This window comes from Chelonoidis abingdonii, chromosome 4 (genome assembly GCF_003597395.2).
Source record: "Chelonoidis abingdonii isolate Lonesome George chromosome 4, CheloAbing_2.0, whole genome shotgun sequence".
Lineage (NCBI taxonomy): Eukaryota > Metazoa > Chordata > Testudines > Testudinidae > Chelonoidis > Chelonoidis abingdonii.
Genome location: NC_133772.1, coordinates 31,375,140 through 31,387,694, shown reverse-complemented (window position 1 = coordinate 31,387,694; position 12,555 = coordinate 31,375,140). Strand labels below are relative to the sequence as shown.

The following is a 12,555-nucleotide window of genomic DNA, read 5'->3' as shown; positions in this document are numbered from 1 at the left end:
GTTCCCGATCTATACGGCGTGCCGGCCCGGGGCATGCCGGGAAGAGCAAAGTTCCGTTTCCGGCGAGGGACGGACGCCGGAGTCTCCCGCGCGCGCTGGGGCCCCGCGTGAGCGAGTGGACGCGGAACGGGACCGGCCTTGGTTGGGACACGGAGAGGGGACACCCTGCCCCTCCCCCGGAAGCAGCACCCGTGACCCGGAAGCAGAACCGGGCCCCGTAGGGGAGACGTCGCCATGTCCCTCATATGCTCGAGTGAGTGACGGGCTGGGAGCTTGCGGGGGGGTGTACCGAGCCGGCCCCGTGGAGCTGACACCCCCCCAGCACGTGGGCCCTGGTGTCTCCTCAGCGCAAGGAACCCAACAAGGAGACTCTGAAACCACCCCCACCCCCCCGTGCCCGGCTCCTCTGCACAGCCAGTGACCCCGCCCCCTCCCCACGCAGGGCCCCGAATCTGCACCTGCATCTCTTCCTCTGCATGGCCGCTTCGCCCCAGCGCCCCCGCCGGCGTCGTGTGGTTCCTGAGAAAGGAGCAGTGTCTGGGCTGGGAAGGCTCAAGGACAGACAAACAGATCCCCGCCCCCGTGTTGAGGTGTTAGGGCAAGGAAGTTTCATAGCCAACACGGCGATGGGGCCGGCATCACCCGCCTTTGGCTGCCCGAGGGATCAGGTACCCATTTTGCAGCTGGGTGAATTGAAGGTGGCCTTCCAGAGTGAGATCCAGTGTGACTCCAACCCACAGCCTACAGGACTGTGGTGGAGCACTGTAACCCTTTGGCCACTGTGCCACTAAATAAATAAGAGTGGGGAGAATCAGTGGAGCTAAAAGATCTGGAAAAACACTAGCATGCATAAAAAAAGAATAGGGTAAACGTGGAGACCATGTTACCCATGTGGAGGCTGTAGGAAAGATTGATCTGTGTCATGTTACCTTTCTCTTGGGGCTTCTCTGTCCTCTCGTAAGCATGGAGTACGAGTGTGGATTTAGGCTCTGTTTGTCCATTTGTCACCCCTGCAGTCTCTGTCTCTTTGCAGTCTCCAATGAGGTGCCAGAGCACCCCTGCGTGTCTCCGGTCTCAAACCACGTCTATGAGCGAAGACTGATTGAAAAGTACATTGCGGAGAATGGGACTGACCCAGTGAATAACCAGCCGCTGTCTGAAGAGCAGCTGATCGACATCAAAGGTATCAAGCAGAGGGGAGTTGAGCTAGAGGTGTGTGACCTGGTGGATTCTCACCAGCTCCAGGGAGTTGGGCAGACCATCATTACTGCCCTGATGACCTTAGCTTTCACAGCTCACCACGCAATTGCCTGGTGGGCCAGGTTGGTCTGACCATCACAGAAAAGATTGGGGAAGGAAGGACACCAAAAGAATGTAGGAACCCTTATAAAAGGAGTGAATCAAGATTCATTTTATCATCACCTACACCCAAAATCTTTAGGATTTCTCCCTAGTTCTCTTCTCAGGCAAGTCCAAAGTTTCCTGGGGAGGCAAGCCCACTTTCACCAAACTCTGTACTTTTTTCTCAAGGAGTTTGGCTCTCCTCTGGCTCCTTTCTGGAGATGTTTTTTCTCTTGACATGCATTCAGCTTTTTTGAATACTGCCTCTTTCTTCTTTCCCCTGTTGGAATGAGCTGGGTTTGGCTTGTATAGGCCAGAGTTCTCCCACTCGCAACAGCCTCTGAAAGGACTGGGTAAATGGAGTCAGCTGCTTAGGGATTTCTATTCCTCTCCCTCCCATTGACAGTTCACACTATCAGAAGAGTTGCATCACTAGGGTTTGGGGGTGTCTACTGTACCTGATGCTGGCCACCATCCTAGGTAGGCTACTGAGCTATCTGGGTCACTAGCCTGATCTGGTGTGGTAGTAGATCAGACACCAACTTAGATGGTGTGACCCAGTATGCTGACAGCAGAGATACTTTAACAACCTCATTTTCTAATGGGATTCTTCACCAGCAGGTGATGTAGGCATACAGTAGAGGATGAAGTGAGGGTGCAGATGGATGAGTGGGTGTGTTTGAGGATGGGCGTTGGGGATGGAGAAAAGTAGAGAAGCAGGAGACAGGGAAAGGGATTAATCCTTGCTGCTGAGGCTAACACACCCCTGTGTGTCTCATTCACAGTTGCCCACCCAATCCGGCCCAAGCCACCCTCGGCCACCAGCATCCCGGCCATTCTGAAAGCCCTTCAGGATGAGTGGGTAAGTGCTGTCATGGGGACAGTGTTGGGGGCCACTGAAGTGGGCAGATGATATAGGATTCTGCTCTGATTGGGTAGGAGGACCCACCCTCTTTGCTTGCTGAGGTTGGGTGGAGCCATCCACTCTAGTTACCTAGGTGGGCGGAGGTTGTTGGAGTGGGCAGAATATTGAGCCCTGGCTGGCTCCCTCACATTGTGAGTCCTTCCATAGGATGCCGTCATGCTGCACAGCTTCACGCTCCGCCAGCAGCTGCAGACCACCCGCCAGGAGCTGTCGCACGCACTGTACCAGCACGATGCTGCCTGCCGCGTCATTGCTCGTCTCACCAAAGAGGTCACCGCTGCCAGAGAAGGTAAATCAGTGGGAACAGGAGGTCTGACTGAGGACAAGGCTGCAGCACCATGGGGAGAGTCAGTCCAGGGAGGGATTCTGACTCTAATGCCCTGGGAGCAGGCAGGGGGAGGAGCTTGTGCCTCTGGAGCAGGCAGTGGGCAGGACTGATGGGGGAAAAAGTAGCTGTAACAAAACCTCTGTGGCACTCCTGTGAGCCTGCAGTTGGCTCCCATTTTAACCCATTGAGCTGCTGTTTGTGTCTCCGCAGCATTGGCGACTCTAAAACCCCAGGCTGGCCTCATAGTCCCCCAGGCTGTGCCATCTTCCCAGCCCAACATCACGGTGAGTCCCTCCTGCACAGCTCTCTCCATGTGTCTCCTGACTGTGCGCTCTCTTCTGCTGGACTCACGGTCCTCTTCTTTCCCCAATCCAGGGTGCTGGCGAGCCAATGGATCTGGGAGAGCTGGCGGGCATGACCCCGGAGATCATCCAGAAGGTAAAGAGTCATCTGTTCCAGATTCACCCTGTGCTCTGCTGCAGGAGCAACTCTCATTCCTGCTTCCCATGCAGTCGCTCCTTTTCTATCTGCCTGCCCCATCTGTTGTGCCCTGGTGCCTGCATGGCACAGACAGGCAGAGAGCTGCCCTCCTGTGCCAGCCTTCCGGCTGTTAGCCTCACAATTCCTGAGTTCACTCTTCCGTTTTCCAGCTTCAAGACAAAGCCACGGTGCTGACCACGGAGCGTAAGAAGGTGAGAGCCTGCTCCCTGGATCCCCTTCCTTCCCTGGGGTGGGGGGCAGTATCTGGGGGGGTCTGAGTTGGGAGGGGGCTCTCCATTGGAGCAGAGGTAAAGAAGCAGGAAGGTGAGCTCAGCGGTTTTGGAGGTCTCTATTGAGGGAATGTGTCCTGTGAGGAGGAGGAGGGATCTCTCTGCTCATTGGGTGGGGTTGGCCAGGTGGGGAAAAGGCAGGGGACTCGGTGCTCTCCCAGGAGCATGGTCATTTCCCTTTGGGTTCTCTTCCTTCTGCAGAGAGGCAAGACAGTTCCAGAAGAGCTGGTGAAGCCGGAGGAGCTCAGCAAGTATCGACAGGTGGCGTCACATGTGGTGAGTTCTCTGATGCAGATGGTCGAATGTTAACTTTTAGGGTCTCAAACCTTGCTCATGGCATCAAATGCCTTCCCCAGATGCAACTACAGAGGGCTGTGCTGCTTTTCAGAACCCAGGCACATTTTTGTCCCCACCCTGCTGTGGTAGCAGGGGGCGCTGTGTTGCTAGGGGACAGTCGCTGCTTCTCCCTCTTGGTCCACTGAGGCTCTGGAGTCTCCTCTCAGCAAGTGGGCTGTTAGCCCTGGTGCATCTCTTGGCAGCAGGACCCTGAGCTGTGTCCTGCTTGCTTCTCTCATCTGAGCCAAACAGGTGCTGGCTCGCAAGCACTGGGAGGGGATGGGGGAAATATAGCAGGGTGCGGAGCAGATGTGGTTGGGAACAAAGAGCCCTGGTTATGGAGTCTGTACCCAGAGCTCTTTGCTAGGGTCCCTCCCTGCCTTGAGGGGTTCTTCGTTCTTGGTAGTGGTTCCGTCTGATCCCCTTTTCTTTGTACAGGGCTTGCATAGCGCTAGCATCCCAGGGATCCTTGCTCTGGACCTCTGTCCTTCCGACACCAACAAGATCCTCACCGGTAAGAGAGCCTCCTCGGTGCCAGCTTCTTCCACCAGGCTGGCGGGGATTGTGGCCTCTGGAACCTGCTGCTGATGTTTGCCAGAGGGTGGGGATATGGGTCAAAAGTCTCATTGTTTCCTGGGCACACCCCTCTTCCAGTTGTGGGCTGCTCAGGATGAGGTAGAGGGCATTAAGGACCTCTCTACATCCAGTTGCCGGGATTGTGGGTCTCCTTCAGTTCCAGAGTGGTGGATGTTGAGGGGAGATGGGTCTGCAAAGCTCTGGATCCCACCCCTCTCTGTTTGTTTGTGTTCCAGGCGGGGCGGATAAAAATGTCATTGTCTTTGACAAGAGCTCGGAGCAGATCCTGGCGACTCTCAAAGGGCACGCCAAGAAGGTCACCAGCGTAGTGTTCCATCCGTCTCAGGTAAGGGCCAGGGCCAACTCCCCATCTCCTTTGACCATGCCATGCTGAGGGAGGGATTCTGGGGCCACCTGTTGGGGGTCTCCAGGCCAATATCGCAGTCTGGTCCCCTCCTACAGTGTGCCTTGCTATTAACCTCTTCTTGCCCCTCCCAATGTTAGTGCTCTAACTCCTGTGCGTGTTCTCTCCGCCACACACCTAGGAGCTGGTGTTCTCTGCTTCTCCCGATGCCACTATCCGGATCTGGTCGGTCCCAAGCGCCACTTGCGTGCAGGTTGTCCGGGCCCATGAGAGCGCTGTGACAGGGCTGAGTTTGCATGCCACGGGCGACTATCTCCTGAGCTCCTCTGATGACCAGGTGAGACCCAGGTCGCCCCGACCCCTCCTTCCTCCTCATGTTGTTGGAGCTCACCTCGATCAGTGAGCTGGTGTGGACAGGAGGCAGTGGAGGGCTGGCGGCTGTGGGATGCATTCACTCCTTGTTCCTCTCTTTCAGTACTGGGCTTTCTCTGATATCCAGACGGGCCGTGTGCTCACCAAGGTCACAGATGAGACCTCTGGCTGCGGTAAGGGTTGGGTATCAGGGACCCCTGGCTCGCAGGGCCATTGTGCCCCATTTCATTTTAGCTGGATGATTTTCTAGAGTGTAAGATGAGCTTGTTAAGGACATGTTTCAGAAATAGACTGTAGAACGTGGTCATTGTTAACCTTCAATTATATGTTTTCACTCCCTGCAGGTTAATCTAGTGTACAGTTTAAGTGGAGTCCAACATCAAACCAGATGAAGTTGCTTTTTGTAGCATTTTTACTTGATCCTTTTAAAGAAACTATTTTATGTGTTAGAATAATGTTTTCTCCTAGATAATCTTTCTGTATTCTTGCTGGGGAAGAGGCTGGAGGAAGGGCTATGTTCTGTGTCACAGGAGTCCTTGAGAACCCTGTGATGGGGAAGGCTGGGAGAGGGCTTGGCCTTCTGCTGTGTTCTTTTGTTATCCCAGTGAGACTTCCGTCAGCAGTGTCCCTGAATCTCTCTGTTTCTTCGTCTGTCTCTGCAGCTCTCACCTGTGCTCAGTTCCACCCTGATGGGCTTATTTTTGGGACGGGGACTATGGACTCTCAAATCAAGATCTGGGACTTGAAGGTAGGGCTGGCTGTCTGGGTGTGCCTGACTGCTGCGGAGCCTAGTGCTGGAGGATGTTGGCAGCTCCAGCGTCATGACTAAGAGCGCACTCAGACCGAGGCCTGGTCCCTATATACTTTCTAGAGCATGGGGCTGTCAGGCCAATTGTGGCCTTCTCCCTGGCACACTAGGATCTCTGCTTTCATAAAAGAAAGATGTGTCTAGCTCTTACTTTGTTACGACCATTCACCACGTGACTGGTGTGCGAGTAATGCAGCAGTGGCTGAGTTTGCAGACAGCCTGAACCAGTGGGTGCAAAGTGCTCCATTCAGCTCAGTGAAGTTAGCTCTGCAATGTAGCAATGCTTTACATTAGCACTGACAGTGTTCAGTGCTGGTTGAAGCACGCAGGAAAAGAGAGGTATGGTCTTACTATGGAGAGCTGGCCATGAGTAGGAGGAGCTTGGGTGGTGGGTGGAGCTTGGCTATCACGGATGTCTTCCCCTCTGGTCCCTGTTGGATAGTGTGTACAGATGTCCTAGCTGGGTGCATTCCCCAGGGAAAGAGTCGCTCTGTAGCCGGAGTCTGGTTGTGGAGGATGAGACTCTATCACAGCACAAAGGTCTGTGGAGAAGGCTCCTGGACCAAGCTCTCTTCATGAGAAGGGAAGATCCAGCCTACCTGCTGCCCCCATCTTTTCCTAGCTGGCCTAGGCTTGACTCAGTACCTGCCTTTCAGCAACGGGTGACTAACTGTCTGTCTGTCTCAGGAACGCACCAATGTGGCCAACTTCCCAGGGCACTCTGGTCCCATCACCAGCATCGCGTTCTCAGAGAATGGCTACTACCTGGCCACGGCCGCTGACGACTCCTCCGTCAAACTCTGGGATCTGCGCAAGCTCAAGAACTTCAAGACGCTGCAGCTGGACAATAACTTTGAGGTGTGTGTGACTCTCCTGCTCTGTCAAGCTCTGTCCCTGCTCCCCCAACCTCTCCCCGATATGAGCCAGCTGAGGGGTGTGACCTGCTAGCTTCTCCTCCAAGTCCTTGTGCATCCTAGTTTGACTGGGCTTCTCCCTGCATCAGGGAGCCAGTGCCTGGTGTGGGATGTGCGTTGAGGGTTCTCCCTCTCCCCAAGTGCCCAGGGTGGGTATATGGGGAGAGGTCCTCTCTGGGAGTCAGGTGTATGGTAAGAGTAGGTGAGTGTGTGGGGGAAGGGATTGCTTAGTATGTGTGTGTGGGGGTGAGTACTTGGCAGCCTGGTACAGGAGGGAGAGCGCCCCTGGGTCTGGCTCAGAGTTGTGCCTGGGGCCCAGATCTCTCTCTTCTCTGTAGGTGAAGTCCCTCATATTTGACCAGAGCGGTACCTACTTGGCCCTGGGTGGCACGGACGTCCAGATCTACATCTGCAAGCAGTGGACGGAGATCCTCCACTTCACAGGTGAGGTGCTCAGCCGGGAGAGTCACATGCCTGTGCTGGGTTCATCAAGTGGATGAGTGAGCTGCTCGTTTCACTGTGTCCCTGAGATCCCATCCCCATGGAGTGTGCTGCATGAGGTGGCCCTGGGATGGAGGAGAAGGTCTAGTACGATGAATTGCAAATTAACCATATGGTGTCTCTCCCCTAACCACCTCTCCTGTCTCTCTACAGAACACAGTGGCCTAACTACAGGTGTGGCCTTTGGCCACCACGCTAAATTCATTGCTTCCACGGGCATGGACAGGAGCCTGAAGTTCTACAGTCTGTAGCCTCTTTTCCTAGGATCTCAGGGGATGGGCTGTGTCCTTTACTGTAGTGTTTGGATTACTGGGGGGAGATAACATGGGTGGGTGGGGTTATCATTGCTTTATTTTGAGGTATTGGGGGAGGCCAGCCTAGTGCACCCTGTTCCCTGTGCTCAAAGGCTTTGTCTTTCCAGCTTAGATTCTGTTCTGTGATTGTAACAAATGAAATGGAACCAAACCCCTCCACTGACAGACAGCTGTGAATGAGAGACTGGGTGGGGGAAAAGAGTGGGGTGGCGTAGGAATGGGAGAGAAGGGGGGGATGGGGAAATGTGCATTTTTTTTGTAAGCAGCTATCTACTTTCATTAAAAAAGATAAAAATAAAGGATGTTGAACCCTCATGGGGTGTGGGAGTTGTGTGTACCTCCTCCCTGATGAGCTGTGAGGTGGCACATGCTGGGGAAAAAGCCTGTAGAGCAAGGGCTTGAGCAAGGGGATCTAAGGATAAGAGATACTATCCACGTCATCAGAATCCCTTCTGAGTGCTCCTAGTGCTGTTTGAATAGTGATGACTGGAAGAGAGGTGGGAGCCTACATAGGGTCAGTATGCCCTGCCCCCATCTTGCTTCAGTTCTCAGCTGATGAGTAAAGTCTTGGTACCTCGATGAGTTGTGAAATTATCAGCCTCCTTTGAGGTTGTGGGATAGCACTGGACTTGCTGTAGCTTCTTTTACAAACAGGCTCTTGCTGTTTCTCACGTGGCCCTCAGCTAGTGATCTCCAAATGCCTTTAAGAATATGAATCCTCCCCAGTTCTCTGCAAAGTAGGTACGGAACGTATCACAATCCCATGTTACAGCAAGGGCAGAAAACATGACAGAAGTCATGTAGCAGGGCTGGGAGTACCAGGCTGCAGGCCTGAAGCCCTAGCCCTTGATCTAACCACCAGATCAAGCCCCACAGCAATTCACAGAATTTAGTTTTGTTGCAGTTTGAACACTAAAGATGAAATGGGTCATTTTAGTGGGGTTTGAAAAGGATTTGTCAAAAGGTGGCCCTGCTGGAGCCCAGGACTAGTACCCCTGCCTCTGTTTCCCTAGAAATAGTACTTAAAGACTTTCCAAATGTGCATAACCCTTGCAGGGTTAATTTATTACAAGAAACCACCACAGGAGTCCAGAATTCCCCCTACACAGTCCAAATTGTATCTGCAACACACCAAGTACGGTGCTGGTCTCTCACCCTGCTCAGACTCCAGGGCAGCTCTGGTGTCTCATCACACTTCATGCCCAGCTTTCAGCCTCACGTGGCTCTGAGTGGGAGCCAGCTTACCCTGTTGCTGCCTTCAGCCTCCTCTGGTGCAGGAAGAGCAGCAGGTCCAGCCCCTCCACTGGCTTCTTGACACTTCCTCCCTCTCCGAGGAGGGTCTGCAGTGAGCATTCCCTGGAGACCTCTTGCCCATTTCCTGATTGCCTGTCCGCAGGCCTGCCACCATTTATATAGTCTATGTGCCCTCTCTTAAAACTCACTTAGGAAGCAGGTCATTAGCTACAGGTGTGCTGGCTTCTCCCCTCAGAGGAGTCACTGGTACCACTTCAGCAGCTGCCTTTTCCTTAGAGTGGATCTGCTCAGCACCTCTGTGTGTGAAAGCCAGTGAGATCCTTGCCTCAGTCGTAGCTGCAGGCATGGTTGAAGGAGCTCTATTCAAACACCCATCTCGCTATCAAAGCAGTGTCTCAAGCAGCGGTTAGGGCTAGATCCTGCTGTGAAGCAAGAATCAGTCCTACCCTCCATCTTATTCAGTATTGGTATGAAGCCAACTGGGGTGCTGTGAAGATTCTAATCTTCTTCCCAGCAGCTGTAAGCAGCACCATTTTGCAGGGCTCAGCTTCTTGGGGGAGGCTCACAGGAGACAGAACCTTCCCTGGAGCCAGCTTGAGAATAAGAAACTTGCTGGGACCTGAAATAATTTGTACTTGCATTACAGCAGCACCACGAGGCTCCCACTGATCAGGGCCACATTGCATGAGTCTGTGCCATGCTCAGCAAGAGACCCTGCAACTGAAGTGTGGAATTTCCAGAAGGTCCTGAGATGGTTGGGTGCCTAAGGCCCAGGGAGAATCAATGCGGGGCCCTGGAAAACCCCAGTCTAATTCAACAAGCCAGGTAGTGCAAGAAATGCAGCATCATTCCACGTTGGTAAGATGAGGATCAGACACACTTGCCCAAGATCTCATAGTGGTAAAGGTGAGCAGTTGACCCTCTATCTCTTGCCTTCCACAGCTGCCTCTTACCCACAGGATTTCATCTCTCTAACTTTGCCAGGACTGCTCTTTATGCCTTTTTTTTTTTAAACCTCCAGAATTGGCAGGTTGTGTTTCAAAACCCCAGCCCATTACTCTGTGACAACACCCTACCTCACACATCCTGGAACTGTCCCCTGCCCTGTACTCTGTTCAGAAGACCATCATAAACCCTGCCCTGCTCACATGGACACCTAGTTATCCTCAAGTGCAAAGCCAGGCCTAGTTGTTTACAAGCACACCATCAGCTAAGCTTTCATGATAGGTCTGCAGGAAGGTTGGTAGAACAAGGCTGACCCCGTTTTAAAACCATTGCTCGCAGACCTCTTGGACAGATGATGGCATCTGACCTGTTTATTAATCAATCATAGATCACTGTGATACTTGCACTGAGGTGGGTGTTTTCAGTTATGGTGCCCCAACTGTGGAGGGCAGTGTTGCTACATCAGTGCTAATAGTTAGTTCTAGGGAACCATGAGTGGCTAATGTTTGACCAGCCTCTATGGTAGCCTGGTGGAAGAGTTGAATAAGCAGCACGGTTCTGGGTGGGCGTAGAGTGAGTGGAAGACAGCCCTCTCCTCATTTCTTCAGGAAGGTTTTTATGGTTGTTTCCCTACAACCTTGACCAGCAGTTTCTGCTATAGGGATTGCACTCACTATCCTCTATAAAACCATCACTGCATTCTAGTATACATAGAATTAAAGGCCAGAATTAGAGCTAGTCTGACCTCCAGTATGTGTCAGACCATTAAATGTCACCTAGTTACTTCTAGATGTAAAGCCCTGGGTGCATACAAGATTTTTCTCATTAAATCCACAAAAATGGCCTGCAAGTATCTATCCTATGGAGCTCAATAACTTGCTTCACTAAAGTCTAACTTCTAGAAAGAGGTCCATCTAATCTTGAGATGAAGACAGAGGGATGCTGTAGCATCAAATGTTTCCTTCTAGGCCCCTTGAGTTGGGGAGCAGAATTAGAGTTCATTTGAGGCAGACCATGGAGAATAAGAAGACTGGGAGGGATAGGGTCCAAACTATCCACCCTCCACATCTCTTGTCCTGGAGAAAGGCTCTTCTGAAGTTCCTCATTGGAGCTGGGAGCTGAAGGTGGCTCTTCCTACTATCTCCACATTCCTCCCCACGTTTGCAACCTAGCCTGGGCATGGACACTATTGCTGGCTACCTTAGCACACCCGTAGGAAGTTGTGACACCCAGGAAAATGAGCAATGCTGCAGCCTACCCACCATGACCTTTGCTAGGCCAGAGCACTGAGGGTGTGGGTGTACCCTACAACATACCACCACAAGCGAGATGCAACATGATTGTCTTATTTCACAACTCCACTACAAAAAAAAAAAGAAAAAAAAAAAGTTTAAGCCTTCTCAGTTGACCACTTGTTCCAGGTCAAGCTCACAGTAACAATAACCGAGGCCACAGTGTTAAGTGAGAAGAGTGCCAGGACCACAGAGTGCAGAAGCATAAGGTTCAAGTCTTCTCTGGAGCCAGGATTGGGGAAGGGGGAGAAGGGAGGAGAGAGAAGAGTGAGATGGAGACAGACTTGCAGGGGGTAGAAGGATCCCTGGTGCCCCATGCCATATAATGGGAGGTCGTTACTCCCATTTGAGATCCTAGTTGGGACACTTAGCCTGAAGGGACTCATACAGTGTCCCTGTAAAGCTCAGAGAGAGAGAGAGAGAGAATCCTAATTCTCTCCACCCCTGTGAAGAAGCAAGTTAGATACCCCTTGGAATAGTGAACTTCATCCTAATCACTCACTCCTGGGTACAGCAACTTACAGCTTCTGAGCTCTAATGCACCTGAGATTACAGCCACCCTCCAAGAAGCTGTCTGGCCTAGTGCCACCAGCTTTCAGGCTTCCTCGGTCAGGGTTACCATGCCAGCAGGACACTATTAACTGGTGTTAACTCACTTTTGTCTTTGCCATCTTGCCCAGCAGGCTGCTGAGAACTTCACCCACCCACAAGTACTCACCAAGTCCAAGGGCTCTGAACCAGTGACTTCCTGAGGAAAAAAAAAGAGTGTTGGAGAGGGCCTTACATTGTTCACCAGGGCTTCCAGAGAAGAAGTGTGGAAAGTGCACCCAGCAAATGGGGCAGAACCCCCCTTAGGGCCCAGTCACAGAATGCCAACTGCTGCCCCAGTAAGGAGTGGAAACAGAATCCATGGGTCCTCATGGAGGAGACAAGAGCACCAGTATGCATGACCCTTTTTCAGCTCTAGGCATTGTGCTATCTTGGAGCAGTAGTCATGCAAGGCTATTGTTGCATTTGGGTGGCAGCCTGGCTCCAGTGGTGACTTTTACCAGATGCCTTTGACACAGGCAAGGTAGCCCACAACGCATGTAGCCAGGTGCACTGTATTTTGAAGGTTATACAGAAACAGCTGACATACAGGTCTTCTGCTGAGGAGAAGAAAGGCTATGCTTGTGTTAGGAGATCTTCATATGGTAAGTAGGATGCACCCTCTTCTAGTATTTAGGTCCACAGAGATTGAGTGATCTGGTGCTGGTAAACCAGCGCCTCACATCCGCTCTACAGATAAAATAGATCAGACTTACTTGTAGCAGCCCCTGGTGGACAACTGGTCCTGCAGGCCTCAACTGAGAGGGGTGACAGGCAGATGCACTACAGAAAATATACACCTGAAACCCACAAGTTAGGAGCTAGTTAGATCTGGCCAGGGCTACTCAATGCACTGAGCCAGCTGCTGGGAGGTCCTACTTTCTAGGGGAAGCCTCTTATGTAGCATGGTTGGGGAAAGAGATAAGG

The 12,555-nt window shown here is 52.4% G+C and overlaps 1 protein-coding gene across 1 annotated transcript; it reads left to right on the top strand.

Moving 5' to 3' along the window:
* The first annotated feature begins 43 nt into the window (after positions 1 to 43).
* PRPF19 (pre-mRNA processing factor 19) lies at positions 44 to 7,864 on the top strand. The gene is made up of 16 exons (XM_032790495.2): positions 44 to 253; positions 1,034 to 1,183; positions 2,127 to 2,203; positions 2,414 to 2,555; positions 2,805 to 2,878; positions 2,970 to 3,032; positions 3,245 to 3,286; positions 3,566 to 3,640; positions 4,139 to 4,214; positions 4,513 to 4,622; positions 4,822 to 4,977; positions 5,116 to 5,185; positions 5,675 to 5,760; positions 6,508 to 6,678; positions 7,073 to 7,178; positions 7,389 to 7,864. Exons 1-16 carry the CDS (start codon positions 235 to 237, stop codon positions 7,484 to 7,486), a joined length of 1,515 nt encoding a protein of 504 aa, XP_032646386.1. The 5' UTR covers positions 44 to 234; the 3' UTR covers positions 7,487 to 7,864.
* The last annotated feature ends 4,691 nt before the right edge of the window (positions 7,865 to 12,555 follow it).

Excerpts from the sequence above, each read along its gene's own strand:
- PRPF19 (XM_032790495.2), top strand. Across the intron at positions 5,186-5,674 it reads AGATGAGACCTCTGGCTGCG|CTCTCACCTGTGCTCAGTTC; the intron begins GTAAGGGTTGGG and ends CTGTCTCTGCAG. Across the intron at positions 7,179-7,388 it reads GGAGATCCTCCACTTCACAG|AACACAGTGGCCTAACTACA; the intron begins GTGAGGTGCTCA and ends GTCTCTCTACAG.